At 41.0% G+C, this 20,442-nt stretch overlaps 1 protein-coding gene across 1 annotated transcript in view; it reads right to left on the bottom strand.

Moving 5' to 3' along the window:
- Positions 1-20,442, bottom strand: part of DAP (death associated protein) — a 90,572-nt gene that overhangs the window by 2,892 nt on the left and 67,238 nt on the right. The window contains exon 3 of the mRNA XM_073332338.2: positions 5,498-5,540. Coding sequence (XP_073188439.1) covers positions 5,498-5,540 — 43 coding nt within the window. The remainder of the gene's footprint in view (positions 1-5,497; positions 5,541-20,442) is intronic.

The following is a 20,442-nucleotide window of genomic DNA, read 5'->3' as shown; positions in this document are numbered from 1 at the left end:
TTTTGTCAAGTTTGCCTTTGCTGTTTCAGTGCCATATTGTTCATTAGAGAGATAAGGTGGGAGAGGTGATATATTTTATTGGACCTATTTCTATTGCTGAAAGACAAACTTTTGAGCTACAGAGAGCTTCTCTTCAGGTCTGGAAAAGGTACTCAGTGTCACAACTAAATACACGGTGAAACAGATTGCTTAACAGAAGTAAACACATTCTAAGAAGGAGAGCTCTGTGTGGCTTGAAAGCTAGTCTCTTTCACCAACAGAAGTTGGTCCAATAAAAGATATAACTCACCCACCTAGTCTATTCTATGACACCATTCAAGGTGAAGTGGCCTATTCACACCTCTTCAGTCATAGGACAAAAAAGGGGAAGTTAGTGAGTTACATATTGTTATAACAAGCCATGAATCCAGTGTTTTTAGTTAGACTGTGATATTTAGTGTCTAGCAAAGTTATGAATTTGTCTTTTGAAAGTGTTGTGCAGATTTCCCTTAGGACAAAGACTGAGAGGTCAGATATGAAATGACATTTAGTGAAAGGGTTGGCCCATGAGTGATATGGTGTTTGTCTTTTATCACTTTTCTATGTGACTTCATTTGAGAGCATAGTAATTGTCTGGTTTCACCCACATAGTTGTTGGGATATTTAGTGCACTGGATGAGGTACACCACAAGGTGCAATAGGCATACGTAGGAGCCATGGATCTTGAAAGGTGTGTTGTGGGAGGTACTGGTCAATGTAGCAGTGGAAATAGGTAGGTAGGTTTTGCACCTGTTGATCTGACAGGGTCCGGTGCTGCTTTGTGTTGGTGTGTCCTGGTTGTCGGGCTCTTGCTTCTGATGAGCTTACTGAGATCAGGGGATTGTTTGAAGGCCAGAAGAAGGGGTTTGGGAAATATTTCTTTCAGGTCCCCATTGAGTATGGGCTGTAATTGTTTATTGATACCTTATATGGGTTACAGTGTTGGGTGGCAGGTGACAACTACTGGTGTGGGGTTGAAGGGTTTTTTTTTCCTGTATTGAAGTGGGTTCTCTTGTGGAATTTGGATGGCCTGTTCCATGACGTGATCTACTTCTCTGGTGGAGTGTCCTTGTTTGACAAAGGCAGTTTTTAGTGTGTTAAGGTGTGTATCTTGCAGTTTCTCCTCTGAGCATATTCTGTGGAATCTGAGGGCCTGACTGTACATAACAGATTTCTTGGTGTGTTTGGGTTGGTAACTGGATCTCTGAAAATGTGTGTGGTGATCCATGGGTTTCTTGTATATAGTTGTCTGAAAGGTTTCACTGTTGAAGCTGATCATCGTGTCCAGGAAGTTGAGGCTGGTGTGGGAGTGTTCTAAAGAGAATTTAATGGACAGGTGGTGGTTGCTGAAGTTGTGGTGGAAATCTATGAGGGAGTTTAGGTTATCTGTCCAGAGGATGAAAATATCATCAATGTATCTCAGGTATATCACTGGTTTTGTGGTGCATTTGTCCAGAAATTCTTCCTCATGGGGGTGCATGAACAGGTTGGCATATTGGGAGCCATTCTAGTACCCACAGCTGTTTCCATGGCTTGGACAAAGTGTTTGTTGTTGCACGTAAAACTGTTATGGGTGACAATGAAATGGATGAGTTTGGTGTTGTGTTTTGGCTGGATATCTGAGTGTTGTCCTTTGTCTTGTAGATTCAAGGCAGGCAGCGATGCCATCATTGTGAGGGATGTTGGTGTAGAGGGAGTTGATATCCTTGGTGTCAAGGATAGTGTTCTGAAGGAGGCTGTAATGTTGCAGAGTTTGTGGAGGAAGTTGTTTGTGTCATGGAGGAAGCTGTCCCTTTGTGTGGTGAGTGGTTTGAGGATGGTTTCTATGAGTCTTGATATTCCTTCAATAAAAGCGCCATGCCCAGATATGATAGGTCTGCCTGGGTTCCTCTGTTTATGTATCTTGGGAAGCACGTAGAAGGTCTCTGGGGGGGCAGTTCATGGGGGATGAGGTTGTAGAGATTTTCTTGGAGTTGTTTGGGGAAGGATTTGATGATATCCTTAAATTCCTGGATGAACTGTGGTGTGTGTGGGGGGGTCTTTGAGTTCTTTATAGTAGGTGGTGTCAGAGAGTTGGCGGTTGGTCTCACTGATATAGTCATCACAGCTGAAGACTAGAATGGTGCACCTTTTGTCTGCTGGTTTGATCACTATCTGATGGGTGGATTTCAGGGACAGTGTTGCTGTCTTCTCAGCAGTGGAGAGACTGTGGTGAATGGGATGTTTAAGGATTTCAGTCAATTTTTTTCCTGAAGCTATCAATGTAATCATCAAGCGTGCTGTTTTTGTCTACTGTTAGGTGTCCAGTCAGATGATTCTATGTGGGTGAAACCAGATAACAACTGAGCTCTCACATGAATTCTCACAGAAAAATGATAAAAGACAAAAACACTATATCACCTGTGGGTGAACACTTTTCACAAAACAATCACACAATATCTGACCTCTTAGTCCTCATCCTCAAAAGAAACCTGCACAATACCTGCAGAAGATGAGTCTGGGAATTTAAATTCATAACTCTTCTAGACACTAAAACTCATGGTCTTAATAAAGACACTGGATTTATGGCTTATTACAACAATCTGTAACTCACTAACCTCCCCCTTTTTTGGCCAAAGACTAGGGAGGTGCTCTCAGGCCACTTCACCTTGAATGGTCTCTTAGAACATGTGTTAACTACTTATGCTAAACAATCTGCTCCAACTTGTATTTAGTTGTGACACTCTGAGTACCTTTCCTAGACCTGAAGTGCTCTGTGTAGTTCGAAATCTTGTCTCTTTCACCAACAGAAGTTGATCCAATGAAAGATATTACCTCACCCACCTTGTCTCTCTAATATCCTGGGACCAACACAGCTACAACAACTTGCAAACATTAGGCTAACTATAACTTTCACCATTAAATTGCTTCATTTAATCCCTCTCCGCACTAAATCTTTCTCTTCTTTGAAGATATTTTCTTCTCTGAAGTGATATTTTCCCCTCTTTTTTCTCCTCTGCTGTCATTGATTTTTTTTTTTGGGTACCCTCTCCTACACCCCTTTCACATATGCTTGAGATGGCAGGCTGAATGCAGGTATTGTTAACACACTAAATGTGACTGGTGAGTGTTTTAGAAGGCAACCAGTTGCCAAAGTGGGTCTATCACTGTCCTCCAGAAATGTTTCTCTGCTATGAAGAGAACCCTCTGTTTCCGACTGAAGGATGTGGTTGCCAAAGTGGCTCCTAGTTCAAACACTGGGTTTGTTTGCTGGTGGTGAACTGACAAAGTTTGAGGATAAATTTCAGAGTAGCAGCCATGTTAGTCTGTATCCGCAAAAAGAAAAGGAGGACTTGTGGCACCTTAGAGACTAACAAATTTATTTGCGCATACGCTTTCGTGAGCTACAGCTCACTTCATCAGATAAAGGCAGCCACAGTAGAGCCTGGAGGTGCAGTACTGCCTGCCCGAGCTATGGAGTGCAGACCACTGGCTGCAAGCATGCTGCAGGTCACCACAGTAACCTACCAAGGAGTGAAGTGTTTCCTATAGAGCAAGATACAAGCTAGAGGAAGGAAAAGTTCCAAGGTAACTAAGGAAAGGGCTTCCCTTCTATTTTCTCTAGGCCTGGACCTTGTAAAGTCCAGGTCCCTTTTTTTTATGCTCAGCAACGTGAAGGATGTTTGTATGTCACCAAGGCAAGATGTCACCATTTTAGAGCTAACAAAGTGAGACTAAAGCTTCTAAATTGTACTGCAAATGTCTTTGGCTGTAAAAAGCAAACGAACAAACAAACCCCCCAAAACATCTCAGGATGAAATCCTCAAAGGCACAGTAATGCTGAGCTTTATGCGGGGGAAGACCAGCACAACTATATTGGTGAAATACACACCCAGTCTCATTCTGAGGCCAGCAAGTCTCTGCTACTCCAGCTCAAGGGCTTGAGCAAATGGCAGCAGCCTCTTCTTGGCATGTCAGATCTTGTGGCTATATCACTTCCCCAGTGTGGATCAATTACCACCATCAGGTTGGGTTGGCATGGAAACCTTTCACAGTTCACAGGGAGTGTGGGCTTCGCCTCTCCACTGGCACCCACTACAGTTCCAATACAGGACTTAAGTCTTACAGAGGACATTGTGGTGGCCGGGCACATACAAGGGTGCAAATTTTTCCTAACTGATTCTGACAAGACTATTCACAGCAGCTTGACCACTGATTAAATGGTCCTCTGGCTCCAGCCCCACAAAATAAATTAAACTTACCAACTGAACACTGCAGTCTAGTAAGGGTGTGGGGTCTGGGTCAAACAAAACATAACTGTAACGAATTTATTTACACTCATTTAACCCACGCTTAGCTTAGTTTCACCTCACCAATTGGTGGTAATATGATTGACACAAGTTTGGGTAATTCATTTTGAGTATATAGGGAGGTTACGTTACATTCCATATACTGACAATTATAGTGAGCTTGGGCATGAATTATTATTAAACTCATGGCAAATTAATGTTAATCACATCATGTTGATATTCATGCCTTAGCTCTATTATAATTATAGGAAGCAACTAAAACACATATTTATCATTTTTGAGCACTGACAGTCGTTACCCCCCACAAGGAGTTTAGTCTACTACAAAATAGAAAAAAAGTTTGTCCACAAGAAACTAGACTATGAAACACTTACATCAGTATGCCCAAAAGTAATCCATTGACTTTAACGGACTATTTACATGAACAGGTGCTCACATTTGTGAGTAAGGGTTGCACATGTAGTCCAAATATGTGCACTGCGATGGAGCTAATAATGTTAATGTAGGCAATTGCACGGTTAAGCTCAGCTTTTCAGAATTCTCATTACTTGATTACATTTATGCATCTCCCCAGTATAATTTTAATGAGACACTTATGTCTGAGATGCAGTAAGGATGTAAGTGCTTCTATCATATCACACACACACACAGAGTTAGATCATGCAGTTGGATCTGTGTGGCTGGACCCTTATGTTTGTGTGGTGCCCATTTGAGTTCAGCAGGTGTCTACCCACATGGATCAAGCTACTGGAGATGGCCCGTATTGTAACAAGTTTTGAAAAAAGTGGACGCAGTGGCATCAAGGATACAGGACAAAGCAAACTAGCTTCACATTTTTAAACTCAAAAACCGATGAAGTGAGCTGTAGCTCACGAAAGCTTATGCCCAAATAAATTGGTTAGTCTCTAAGGTGCCACTAGTACTCCTTTTCTTTTTGCGAATACAGCCTAACATGGCTGCTACTCTGAAACTGAAACAGTAGGAACAATTTCAAAATAGCTATTCACCCAAAACATAATAAAATAAAAAATACTCAAGGAGGCTTAAATAAAATATAAATATAAACCCCAATCAAGTCAAATATGACAGGGAAGGGAAAAGATCAAAATGAAGAATCTTTCTCTAATCAGTGATGAAGTGAAAAGGCCTCTTAATCAAATGACTGAAAAGAAATTAACATGTAAACTCACTCTTGCAATGACACCGGAGATGAACACCGTTGGTTTAGGTGGGCTGAAAAATAAGAAAGATTATAGTTATTTAATTGATTTGTTCAACTTTACTCACCCTCGAGGAAAAAAGAACACAGGTACAGCAGAAGTAAGACTTTGTTAACCTAATGTAAGATGACTCTGGATATTCTTGGCAATTAATGGATGCTTGAAATAGAAAAGACAAATTCTCCCTTCAACCTTGTTTTGCTACACTAATTAGCCCAGGGGTCTCAAACTCAAATGATCACGAAGGCCACATGAGGACTAGTACATTGGCCTGAGGGCTGCGTCACTGACACCCCCCCACCCGCTGCTCCCGCCCCCAGTCCACCCCTTCCATGAGGCCCCGCCCCTGCCCTGCCTCGCCTCTTCCTACCCCTTCCCTGCCCCCATTCCAACCCCTTCCTGCAGTGAAAGGGACAGCAACCTGTCAGTAAATGCACAATCATATCCTATTTCTTCTTTAGCAGAAAATAAGGAAACCTAGACATAGATATAAACTATTGGGTTACAGGATAATGTTTGTATGCTACATTAAATCCACTGATTCTCCTGTCTATTTCTGCTAGACCTCTTTGTCCCCCAAAGATCTTTGAAAATCAAGATCCTCAGCTTTCTCTTTGAAGATCTGATTAACTGTGACATGTGCCAATGCAGATTTCGAAGGATAAGAAAAGGACATGGTACACTGAATCAGTAGTTCTCTCACTCTAATTCACAGGCCAACTTTATGAGAGATCGTCTTACAGATGCACCTTCCATCCCGAACCCTACTGCCTCGTTCTCAGAATGTTTAATTCTGTGAACCATTAGACCAGTCCCAGACACTACAGTTTTAGAACTACTGCACTGAGACATTTACTGTGTTTGCAGTAGTCCAACATACACTACTGTTACTGAGTAACACCTGCTAAAAATAGGGGTTGGGGGATGTGAGCATGTCAGCAGACCCCAAGAAAAGAGCAGGCTATCATTGCTTCAGTTGTAACACACTTTCAAGTGCTTTAAATTCTATTGGTGTTTTATGCTAAGTACAACCTACATTTCTAGTATTTTATAACCTGTGATGGTTGCTTTGAGGATATAGTTAATCTGATGAAAATCGGTTTGACAGATGTTGTTTTGAAGATGCAACATTACTTTCTCTAGGCTTTAGTAAACAAAAAAGTGAAAAAAACTACTATTATTACTAAAATGAAATTCTTATACATGCTTTTACTATTTTATATTTGATAGACACATTTATTTAAGTTTAAATAAAAGGTAAAGTAGGTCTTATTTAAGGAATACAAGGCTAAATTTGCAAGGATTGTTTAAAGTTCATGAAAATACTTTCATAAGGAATTCTAGTTTTATTATAACGTGGAGAAAAAGCCCACATTTAAGATTTGAATGTACAAAGCACTTATTCCAATTTTATATGTGCAGTACTGTCAAAAATTGCACCGTTTAAACATCACAAATGTTACTATGTTCATTTGCACTGAAAGTATCCAAGTAAGATAGAGAGTTCTATTATTTCACAGTACTGAAGCTTAAACAAGGTGTTTACTGACATTACAAGAAAATCATAGAGAAGATAGAATACTTGAAAATTAAACTAGATGAAATAAGGTATTATGAATACTAAAAGCTTATGTCTTCATTCTGCAGTGGTTTTAAATCTGTGAGTTCAAGTCTCACAGATATACTGTAAAGAATGACCATATGCTAGGGTTAAAAATTAATAATATGGAAGTCCCTAGAGAACGCATAATATTACATTATTTTAAAGGGAGAGACTGCATAGTTCAGTATCTGAACCCTGTTGTACACATTGACAATGCTCATTGTCTTTATGGAGTTAATTAGTTGGGAGACAGGAGCATGAAGAAAAAAATGCAAGAAACAGAAAACAAATAAAGGAATAAATTGCTAACTTCCAACGTGGCAGAACTTCAACTTTCCATACTAGGATCAGTGGTGTTTCATATCTTTATCAGTACTGTGGAAAAGGGGATAAACTGTGAGATGGTAAAATTCAGCAGCTAACACAATTACTTTGGGAAGTCAAGATTAGAAAAAAATTGTGAGAAATTCGCCACTGACCTCACAGAGCTAGATGATGGAGAAGCACAGTGATAGATGAAATTCAGCGCAGACTAACGCAAAGCCCTGCACACCAGAAGGAATCATTTGAACTACTCATATATTGTGCACTGGTAGTTAGAAAACCAAACAAAAATGTTAGGATGAATAAAGAAGGGAATAGAAAAAATACTGAAAATGTTAATTATAACCCTTGTTTAGAATATTGCATTCAATCCTGGCCACTCCATAACGAGACAGACAGATGAAATAGAAAGCATACAGAGACGGGCAAGGGAAAGGATCAGAAGCATGGAGGGCTTTCCATGTTAGCGATTGAGGCAGCACATTTAAAACTGATGAAAGGAAATACTTTTTAAAGAGCGCATAATTAATCTACAGCTCTCACTGCAACAAGGTATTATTGAGGCAAGGAGTTTAGTATGATTCAAAAGCAGAATTAGACATTTATATGACTTGAATGCATCCATAATCACATCAGTTAGAATAAAAAAAATGTAAAAAGTCTATGAACCCTCATGCTCTAGGGCACAAATTAACCTCTTAACTAGGAGGCTAGAAAGAAACTTCCTCTGTGGTCAGGTAGGTTACACTTTCACATGTCATTTCACACTTCCTGGGTTCAACTGAAACACTATTTTCTAGTATACTTGAACCATCTAAAACCACGCAGTACTATGTGTCTGAGTAGAAGCAGAGTTCTCAAAAGATTTCCAGTCTGCCAACATTGAATCAAGTTGTCAGACCTCAAGGAGGACACTTGGAGAGAAATATAAGCACACATCTTTTTACTGGACTAAGAGAGTTTGAGACAAATGGGAAAATGATAAATATTTTACTAAACAAGAGAGTGCTCTCTCTTGAACAGGGATGATTGGCACACAGGTGTTCTTCCCTTAGAGAAGGGAGGTAGAGCCAAACCTACAAAGGGACTTAGGTACCTAAACCCCAGTTTTAGGTCTTGAAATCCAATTTCTAGGCTCCTTGGTGATCTACAAAACCCCTGCTCAGCTGCGCCTAACCCAGTAGGTGCCAAAACTCGGTACCTAAGTTCCTGCTGTGAAAATTCCCTAGACACCTACATTTCTGAGTCTGGGCATGCACACTGCTGCCTCCCTCTGTGAGCAGTCCCAACTCCACACAAAAGAGCAGGAGACAGATGACCTCCCTCATAACCTATCATCCAATGGTTTGGGTGCTCAGCTGGGACAAGGCAGACCCAGGTTTTATTGCCACTTCTGTCTGATGAGGTGGGACTTGAAAAGGGAAAGATCAACTACATTTCTTGGGCGAATGCCCTAACCACTGGGCTATGAGATATTCTGATGTGGGTCTTTCTCAAACCATCCTGTTGAAGCTGGTCCACTTTAAATAATTGTATAAGTGTACAAAACTCGCTGTATAACCTCCAGTCTAGTGGTCAGAATGCATACCTGAGAGATGGCAGATTCCCTGTTCAAATCCCTTCTCTTCATCAAGCAGAAAAGGGACTTGAACTAGGCTCTCACTCACACTCTAGGTGAGTTTCCTAACCACTCTGGAGCAGGTTATGAGCTGGGCCATCTTGTGTGGAGTTAGGCACCTGCATAACTCATTCTTACAAGAAACAGCTTAGTCACCTGACTCCAGGACAGGGTTCCTGGCTTGGATTGCAAGCAGACGTAGGCACCTCCCTGCATCCCAGACTTAAGGGCTGAACTACATGAGAGGGGCAGGGCGTCTCCCACGGGTAGGGCCCTACCAAATTAAGGGTCCATTTTGGTCAATTTCACAGTCATACGATTTTGTAAATAGTAATTTCCATGATTTCAGCTATTTAAATCTGAAATTTCACAGTGTCGTAATTGTAGGAGTCCTACAATTGGGGTGGGGTCACAAGGTTCTAGGGGGCGGGGGTTGCAGTACTGCTACCCTTAATTCTGCGCTGCTGCTGCTGGCGGCGGCGGTGCTGCCTTTAGAGCTGGGCAGCTGGACAGCAGCGGCTGTGGATCAGGAGCCCAGCTCTGAAGGCAAAGCCGCCGCCAGCAGCAGCGCAGAAGGATGGCATGGTGTTGTATTGCTACCCTTATTTCTGTGCTGCTGCCTGAAGGGCTGGGCCCTCAGTCAGTAGCTGCTGCCCTCCAGCCGCCCAGGTCTGAAGGTAGCAGCAGTGCAGAAGAATGGCATGGTATGGCATTGCCACCTTTCTTTTTGCCCTGCTGCTGGTGAGGCATCGCCTTCAGAGCTGGGCGCCCAGCCAACAGCTGCCGCTCTCCAGCCACCCAGGTCTGAAGGCAGTGGAGAAGTAAGGGTGGCAATACTGCGACCCCCCTTACAACTCCCTTTTGGCTCAGGACCCCCAATTTTAGACCAATTTCATTGGTCTCCTGAGTGAAATCTGTATAGTAAAGGGTAAAATCACACAAAAGACCAGCTTTCATGGTCCGTAATGCATTTTTCATGGCCTAGCTGACGTGGCTCCTGGCTTTTCGGGATCTCATTCTCAGGCCCCTCTCTCCCCATGCATTGTACAGGGAGCCAAGGCACCCAACTCAGGCTTTGTAGAAAAAAAGAAAAGGCAACCAAAAAAGCAAAAAAACCCCAAGAAACAAGACAACATACAAAGCATCTGATTTGTGTTTCTATTCTGTTTAGGTCCAATAAAGAATAGAGACAACTGTACATTATTTTTTATTATTGAGTCTGCAAATAAAACACTACATAAATGAATTACAACACTATCCTGGCCACTATGGATGTAGAAGCCCTCTACACCAACATTCCACACAAAGATGGACTACAAGCCGTCAAGAACACTATCCCTGATAATGTCACGGCTAACCTGGTGGCTGAACTTTGTGACTTTGTCCTTAACCATAACTATTTCACATTTGGGGACAATGTATACCTTCAGATCAGCGGCACTGCTATGGATACCCGCATGGCCCCACAGTAGGCCAACATTTTTATGGCTGATTTAGAACAACGCTTTCTCAGCTCTCGTCCCCTAACGCCCCTACTCTACTTGCGCTATATTGATGACATCTTCATCATCTGGACCCATGGAAAAGAAGCCCTTGAGGAATTCCACCATGATTTCAACAACTTCCATCCCACCATCAACCTCAGCCTGGTCCAGTCCACACAAGAGATCCACTTCCTGGACACTACAGTGCTAATAAATGATGGTCACATAAACACCACCCTATACCGGAAACCTACTGATCGCTATTCCTACCTACATGCCTCCAGCTTTCACCGTGACCATACCACACGATCCATCGTCTATAGCCAAGTTCTGCGATACAACCGCATTTGCTCCAACCCCTCAGACAGAGACAGACACCTACAAGATCTCTATCAAGCATTCTTACAACTACAATACCCACCTGCGGAAGTGAAGAAACAGATTGATAGAGCCAGAAGAGTTCCCAGAAGTCACCTACTACAGGACAGGCCTAACAAAAAAAATAACAGAATGCCACTAGCCGTCACCTTCAGCCCCCAACTAAAACCCCTCCAACGCATTATTAAGGATCTACAACCTATCCTGAAGGATGACCCAACACTCTCACAAATCTTGGGAGACAGGCCAGTCCTTGCCTACAGACAGCCCCCCAACCTGAAGCAAATACTCACCACCAACCACGTACCACACAGCAGAACCACTAACCCAGGAACCTATCCTTGCAACAAAGCCCGTTGCCAACTCTGCCCATATATCTATTCAGGGGACACCATCACAGGGCCTAATAACATCAGCCACACTATCAGAGGCTCGTTCACCTGCACATCCACCAATGTGATATATGCCATCATGTGCCAGCAATGCCCCTCTGCCATGTACATTGGTCAAACTGGACAGTCTCTACGTAAAAGAGTAAATGGACACAAATCAGATGTCAAGAATTATAACATTCATAAACCAGTCGGAGAACACTTCAATCTCTCTGGTCACGCGATTACAGACATGAAAGTCGCTATTTTACAACAAAAAAACTTCAAATCCAGACTCCAGCGAGAAACTGCTGAATTGGAATTCATTTGCAAATTGGATACAATTAACTTAGGCTTGAATAGAGACTGGGAGTGGCTTAGTCATTATGCAAGGTAGCCTATTTCCCCTTGATTCCCCCCACCCCGCCGACGTTCTTGTTAAACCCTGGATTTGTGCTGGAAATGGCCCACCTTGATTATCATACACAATGTAAGGAGAGTGGTCACTTTGGATAAGCTATTACCAGCAGGAGAGTGAGTTTGTGTGGGGGGGGGGGGGGGAGAGAAAACCTGGATTTGTGTTGGAAATAGCCCACCTTGATTATCATACACATTGTAAGGAGAGTGATCACTTTAGATAAGCTATTACCAGCAGGAGAGTGGGGTGGGAGGAGGTATTTTTTCATGCTTTGTGTGTATATAATAAGATCTTCTAAACTTTCCACAGTATGCATCCAATGAAGTGAGCAGTAGCTCACGAAAGCTTATGCTCAAATAAATTGGTTAGTCTCTAATGTGCCACAAGTACTCCTTTTCTTTTTGCGAATACAGACTAACACGGCTGTTACTCTGAAACCAATGATTTGGACATGTATATGTGCATATTTATATGTTTTTCCAAGGTTAATTAAGTATTTTAGGAAAAATTGTCAGAATGGCCACCAGGAAGAGTTGGTGGCTGCACCGAGGCCATCAACAAATTTGTTGTGAGAACCCCTAAGTTTCTCTAAACCTTCCAGCCCGGAGTTCAGCTGTGATCACTGATTTCAGTGGGCAAAACTTCAGACCTCAATCCTGCCCTTAGCCTTCTGGAATTAAAAAAAATAAATAAAACAAAACAACAACTGGTGAGCTTAAGCCATCCAGCTTAGCCTTCAAAGTTATTTGGGAATTTGTATGTCATTGCTACAAAACAAGAGTTAACTGTTTTCAATTTTAGTTTAGTGCCATTTTGAAGGTCTCCTATATACAACTTCAAAGAGATGTTTGAGTGTACCTGGTTGCCTTTGATTCTGACATTGTCTATGAAAATAAATTGAGATGATTAAACACACACTGAGATGATTAAAAACACATTTCCCAGCAAACTAAGTAAGAATAACAACAAGCACACTGCTCATCAGTTGGCCTGAAAGACTTTCTGATTTGCTTATAATATATTTGGGTTATTAATTTTCAGGACACAAAAGTAATAATTAGCCTGGCTGGCTACCAGAGGGAAATATTCTGCTTGATTGCACACAGACATTCTGTATCTGAGATTCTACCACATGCTATGCTGTCGAGGTTGTTTGTATGCCAACCAAAACCACGTTTTGAAACCTGCAAGATGATCCACAAGATGGCACTGTTGAACCTCCCAGTCTTGTGTACTATAACAACAAGACAACCTGAGACAAATTCAGGAACTTTGGCAAATATTAAAAGCTAAGTTTAAAAAAAAGTTGCAGATAATGCTTCCACTAACAAAAAACAGGCAGCACAGAGTACATATGTATGTACGTACACACACGCACGCACGCACGTTATACTATCTGTGGGAAACAACTTCATTGTTCCATGTACCGGTCTGAATTTGAATAAATCCCATATGAAAGCTTCAACCCTTCCAAATTGTCTCCCTTTTCTGTACAGCAAATGAATGGAATTTCACAAGTCTTAAGAAGTAGTCAGATATCCTATATATACATATATTAACAATAACTAGTTTTGTTATTCATATACAAATAAATGGGGTGTTCTAATTTAATTAAATTAAATTTAATAGCAACTGACTGATATTCGTCTTGCTGATATGCAGTATCAGCCTATTGGGGTGCATAGCCTGGATACAAATTTTTAAAGACGTTCTCTCTTTCATGTACCTTTCTTAATGCTCTGTATCCACAGGAGAAAACCATTTTAGGGAATATTCCCCTCCACCCCCCACTTCCCACACATTGTTTAGCGAGCACTAACATTGGAGTATATGGAACTATAAACAGAGTTTGTTAAGCCTTTGTTTTGTGAACAGAAGGAATTAAGTATTTCGCCTTTTCTATAGATCCATGGTATTTGTATATAGTCCAGCTGCTGCTTCATCAATTAGGGCTCAGCCTGGTCATTCTAACATACAAGTGATTCCCCAGGGAATTCAGTGATGAAGTTTGCACGGGCAACAGCTGTAATATGTGTTTTGTTATGTACATTTAATGTCTGTAGCCACTTATGTGCAAAAACTGACAAATGTTTTAAACATGCTAAAAGTAAATTTTATTTAAAAGGTGACAACATTCAAAGGAAAATCTAATTTATGGAAGTAAAATGCTTATCAGCCAGAGAACTAGCCACAGATATTGGAACAGATAGGGCAGCTGGGTAGCAGTGAGATTCTCGGTCAGTACCAACCGTGCCATTATCTACTCAGATTCCTACTTGAACCTCACCCTCTGACCAGTAGGCATTTGATAAGTTTACATCTTATACCCTCCTACTCCTTTGAGCAATGGAATGTGAAGTTCTTCCTTTTCACTCTATATCCTTGCCTCAAATATTGGAGATTCCTGACTGTTATGAAGAGAAGTCTGCACTAGTTTAACTTTCTAACATCCTCCATGTTTTGTATAGTTGCCTGTCTGTGCATAGCTCCAATGCATACCTCTGCTGTTGCTCAAAGCTTTCTACAGCAACTGTGGAGTGAAACCAACACAAATGTAAAATAACTATGTTCTTGTAAATTCCACTGTACTACTGTTAGCTCTGGGAAGCAGTAAAGGCATTGAGCTGTCTGCAGACTCAGGAAGACAGACTTGCATTAGTTCACATTCAAAAGGTATCTCTGAAACCCATACATGCCCAGAATTTAATTTTTGTGGCTTATACTGCACCCTACTCTCCAGAGAAAGTTTCCGACTTGTCAGTGGATTTTCTGGAGGGGTAAAGGTTTAATGACTTTTTCTTCCTTTCTTCCTTAATATATTAAAGATTGTCTTACAGTTTTCCCTCCATAAAGCATGCATGTTCATGCTTGTTTTCCCATATGAAACATCAGGTTCTGGCTTCCCTCTCTTTCCTTATGGTCTTTGCCAAGATGTTAGCAGGATTTTCATAGTGCATACAGCTGCACTCTGGGCTGCAATGCCTGTTTCCATTAACAGAGGCGTCAAGGGCTGATAAGTCTTACTACCTGAAATTCCTTGTATGTCAAATGCAGAAAACACACAGAACATTCATTTTACACATAAGTCTGTATTTATAGATCATTAAGGAACCAAAAAGCCAAATTCAAAAATATTCTTTTACTTTATTATTCACCTTTAACAGAGTTGTTCAGCCAAAAATATTTTAATGTAACAAAGGACATGGCACAGAGTCTTTAAAAAGAGATTCTGATAACATCAGGACTTTGTTTAAGTGACTGTTTCTCAACACAAGCTAGTTTTCAATTTCTACTTGGAGTAGAAGAGCTCAGATCGACAATGGAAAGCAGAAACCTTCCTCTCTCCTTCCATCACCCAGGCTGCAGCTGCAAGAGGTAGATTCCTTTCCCAACCAGAAATATCTAATATTCCTAACAGCATAACACTGGGTCACTTTCGTCTTTTCTACTACTCCCCTGGGTTTAATATATAGGGCCAAAATTTGGTATTAAAATCAACTGCAAAACTTCCACTGATTCCAGTGGGACAAGGATTTGGCATTTAGAAAGTATAACATTAAAAATATAAATGGAAATACCAGAAGAATAGAAATCTGCAGTAATGAGATTTAAAATATGAACATTCGGAGGATTTTAATAGAAGTCTTCAGAGAATAAGCTTCTAACTGTGGTGAAAAAGTTTCTAGCCCCTTAAATGTTTATGAAAGCTGTGACAATAGATAAGGTATAGCTCTCCTGCCGAGTCTGAGGATAGTGAGGCAACACCACTTACTTACTTCAATAGGTATTAAAATCACTTCAATGTCAATAACGTTAGTCTTTTTACTGCTAATTGCTGCAACAAAAACTTGCTAAATTTTCTAGTGAAGTTTAGCTGCGTTATATGTCATATTCCAGCATTATGTTTATTTGAATGGATGTTACTTGTTCCAGAGGCAACTGAGGCTGATAGTTCACTTTAATATATACAATGGAACTTTGTACCCTTAGGGCATTTGGTTTTCTTGAGTTCACTCTCTTACCCATCTCTCTTAGGCCCCTTGCTGACATTGCTAGCAGATTACATGTTACTGACCCATTTACAGGCTCTTATGTTCACTCTTCTCTTCCTACTTGGAGCAAGCAGATGAGTTCCTTTCAGGAGTGCAAGTCAGTAATGTTTCCCAGTCCAAGCAGTCAAAATCTAATTTAACCTCAGATAAACAACAGGAGTATTTATTTGTAGTTTACAGAAGAGAGGGAACAGAAATAAAAAGGATCGTGTATATGAAATGTCTGAAAGGGAGAAGTAATGGAACAGTCCTCACAGGATACTTATATTTAAATTCCAGATAAAATTATAGATTTTACCTCATCGCCCACATGGTAGTACAGTCTTTCTTGACTACGGAGCAACCTGAAGTGGTGTTTCTGAGGTGTCAGCTGTGATATGTCCCCAGCAAGAATATGTAGTCAGCCTAAACACTGGCTTAGTTCTAGTACATCTAGCCTTTGATGGGGAAATATAACAAATACATAGTAGCATTTGATTTAAGATGTCCTTCATATCCTAAGCTTTGAAATCAGGGACAATCTACAAATGCATTGTTCTCTTTTTCCTGTTTCCCAGCATCTAGTGAGTTTAGATTAGCAATAGTTCTTTTAAGAAGCTATCCTGGTTTCCTTGTTTAGCTCAAAAGGACTTCCCTTTCATCTGATGTGCAATTAGGCATATAAACTCTGTTCCATACATTTTAATAGTTCTATTTTCTAATGGTCTAAGCCATCACTTTTATAGAATGTCATTAATATGCAAATGCAGAGATCCCTCCTGGTACAGTAGATCATTTATACTCAGCACAGTTTATTTGTGTAATGGAGTCCCAGTACATCAAAGAGTAATTGAGCTATAGAACATTAAGAATCATAAATATAGATAGTAAAGCGATTAAAAAATGGAAATATTACTTGTCGCAATAAGTTAATATATAGCAATAAAGCACACAGGCTGTGTGCATTCACAAAGGTGCTGGTGTATGGCTCCACTAATCTGTGAGCAAGTCTACACAATCTGGCATTATTTACTGATGGCAGAATAGGGCTTGAGAATTTACATTTCACTTTTTGAAAAAACAATTATAAACATAATGAATCCTTCCACTATGATAATCCTTAAAATGTTAAATATGCTTTCCCTATTTTTTAGTATGTTTGATTAAACTATGTGTCTTTCCCTATTAGGGTAAGAAGAACTGTCAGGAACTCTAGCTCAGTGGTCCCCAAACTGTGGGGCATGCCCCCGTATGGGGACACAGAGGAAAGTTCAGGGGGCGTGCAGTAGGACTCGGGCTAGCCCCCACAGGGGGTAGGGAGGGAGCGCCATGCTTCCAGCCCTGCTCCTCCCTTAACCCTGTTCAGCCTCCAGTCCTGCTCTGCCTCTAGGTCCAACTCCACTCCCAATCCCGCTCTGCCCCCATCCCCACCTCCACTCCGCCCCCTGCCCAGCAATGCCCTCATTCTCTCTCCACTCCCAGACCAGCTCCACCTCTAGCCCCAGATATTTCCCCCATCCCCAGTTCCGCCTCCAGTGTTAGGATATAGATATTCAGGCCTGCCTGTAAAGGCCTGTACTTTAAGAATTTAGGTGTATTCTTATCACTTGGCTAGTTAGAGGTATAAAAGAAAGAATCAAAATCACTGTCTGCCAGTGTAAGGTCCTTCTCTTACTGTGACAGTCTGGGGCCCTGTTCTTAGGCTAAGGCCTTTGGCTAAGCAGCAGAGGCAGCCATAAGCTGGGAAGCGAACGGTCACATCCTCACATTCCAAACTAGTCACATTGAAATAAGGTGCTATTGGGCTGTTAGGCACTATCAGAACAGGATTGTATTCCTATCAGCTCCAGAGAAAGGGAAGTGCCTAGAAAATGTAAAAGAAAACTTAGTTTGATAGCATCCTGTCTGGCAAGAACTCACTTATCAATACTGGGATGTGAAATCCTCACTTCTGTATTGTCTTGCCATTATAGTTCCCACTTTGATATTGTTTGTCTGTATAATCTCTGTCTGGTTCTGTGATTGTTCCTGTCTGCTGTATAATTAATTTTGCTGGGTGTAAACTAATTAAGGTGGTGGGATATAATTGGTTACATAATCATGTTACAATATGTTAGGATTGGTTAGTTAAATTTTAGTAGAATGATTGGTTAAGGTATAGCTAAGAATATTACTATATAAATTAGGGGCAAACAGGAAGTAAGTTGGGATTCGGAAATAAGGAAAAGGAACTTGTATTTAAGCTTGCTGGAAGTTCACCCCAATAAACATTGAATTGTTTGCACCTTCGGACTTTGGGTATTGTTGCTCTCTGTTCATGTGAGAAGGACCAGGGAAGTGGGAGAGTGAAGGAATAAGTTCTCTAACATCCAGCTCTGCCTTCAGCCCAAGCTCGGCTGCTGAGGAAGTCTTGGCTGTGCAGTAATGGGGTGAGGGGTGCGCACGGACAGATTCCATTAATGGTAAGAGGAGTGGGGTGCAACTGGAAAAGTTTGCACACCACTGCCCTAGCTCAAAAGCCTCTTTAGAGGTGCTATTTATAGAAAGAACTCAGTATTGAACAGTTCCAGTTTAGTTTTAGCTTTTGCAAAACCAAGTGGCTGGAGATCTTATACTACTTCTGAAAGGGGAGCTCAACACTTTGAAGGGGGTGACAAGGGAAACTGAAAAAAATACATTTTTAAAAACTCATCCTCCTCTCTGCCCTCCCCTGTTCCCCACTAGCTGCTTCTAATATCCTTCTCCTTTAACTGCCTTCCTACGTACACTCCTACCCATCCCATTTAACAATAGGCACAAGGTGTTTTGCTCTTCCAGTGACATTACACCAGCTCTACCCACTTGAAGTTGGTGTATTATCATCAAAAGGTCCATTTGGCCAATGAGAATGAGGCTTTAGACAATCAGTGTTCCCAGTCAGACTACTTAGTATTCCTGAATAACCATCCTTGTAACTTGCAGAATCATCAACCGGTATTAAAATGTCAGATTATGCGTTTGGTATCAGGAGCAGCCTAAGTTTCACTGCAGGTTAGAAAATGCACAACTGAATGCATTAGGGCAACAAAAATGATTAGGGGACTGGAACACATGACTTATGAGGAGAGGCTGAGGGAGCTGGGATTGTTTAGCCTGCAGAAGAGAAGAATGAGGGGGGATTTGATAGCTGCTTTCAACTACCTGAAAGGGGGTTCCAAAGAGGATGGCTCTAGACTGTTCTCAATGGTAGCAGATGACAGAACGAGGAGTAATGGTCTCAAGTTGCAGTGGGGGAGGTTTAGATTGGATATTAGGAAAAACTTTTTCACTAGGAGGGTGGTGAAACACTGGAATGCGTTACCTAGGGAGGTGGTAGAATCTCCTTCCTTAGAGGTTTTTAAGGTCAGGCTTGACAAAGCCCTGGCTGGGATGATTTAACTGGGAATTGGTCCTGCTTTGAGCAGGGGGTTGGACTAGATGACCTTCTGGGGTCCCTTCCAACCCTGATATTCTATGATTCTATGATTCTATGAATGTGAGATGGCAGGCGCTTGCTGGTATAGCAGAGGTTTTTGCCTAGTGAAATCATATGGTCTTAGAAAACAACTACCAAAATCCTTTGCAAAAATCCTGTCTATGTGGGATCACACCTTTCTTCCTCCATCCATTTTTATTTTTTTGAGGGGAGACAAAATCTGAGTTGGGAGACTGGACAAATCTGTATAGACACTGCCAATATTCCCTGCACATTGGTATTGCCCTTGGATAAAAGCAATCCCAATATTATGGGATATTGAGAGAAGAGGCAAATGGCTAACACAAACGGATAAGGAAGAGAGTATCCTGAGAGAACGTGACAAATTCTAGGGTCACAGATGAGAGAAATTACACCTGTGGAAGGAAAAGGAAACCATCATCTCTGAGAAAAGGTTTGTACTCCCTAAATGACCTATTTTACAATATATAAAATAAATCTTAAAAAGGAACGGATGAAATAAATTGCATGTTCATTTAACCAAATCAGACATTATTACATGGATTAAGATGAAACAAATTTTAAAACAATTAGTAGCAAAGCTCAACATAAAGCCACCATAACATTTACAAAATGGTGAGAAAATCTAGCCCACTTTTAAGACTGAACAAATCTTATGTTAGGACACTACAGGCATATAGGACAATACAAAAATGATATACAAGAGCTTTTATATTTTTTCCACTTGGATTCACCAGTAATTATAATCCTTCTTCCATATTCTTTTTGAGCTGTCATTTTTGGATCTCGTATTTAGGAATCATTCTACCAGCAGGCAAGTTGGCCAAATCAAATATACAGCTAATGAATGGATAGATAAGTTATCTTCACCAGCAAAGGGGAAAAAAGACCAGGTGTAAAGAGGACACTCCTAATTTAATAAAAGACTGAAACCATTTTCTGATTTTCACCCTCTATTTTCATGGCACAATTTTATATTAACCAATATGGCATTCCTATTATTCACAGTACATTCAAAGGAGAAGGCAGACCTCTTGTGTATACTGGCTCTGAATACTCGCTGTTATGACATTAGAATTGACAGAAGGGTATTGGCTTCCTGTCATATTTATTTAAAATCTTTATAGAAAAGAAGCCCATGGAGATGTACTCTAGGCACCCAGATGACAGCAAAACTATCGCTGCAACACAACAGCCATCTGCAAACTAAGGT

Source organism: Lepidochelys kempii, chromosome 2 (assembly GCF_965140285.1).
Source record: "Lepidochelys kempii isolate rLepKem1 chromosome 2, rLepKem1.hap1, whole genome shotgun sequence".
Lineage (NCBI taxonomy): Eukaryota > Metazoa > Chordata > Testudines > Cheloniidae > Lepidochelys > Lepidochelys kempii.
Note: the sequence above shows the minus strand (reverse complement) of the source record. Positions and strands in the feature narration are given on the sequence as shown.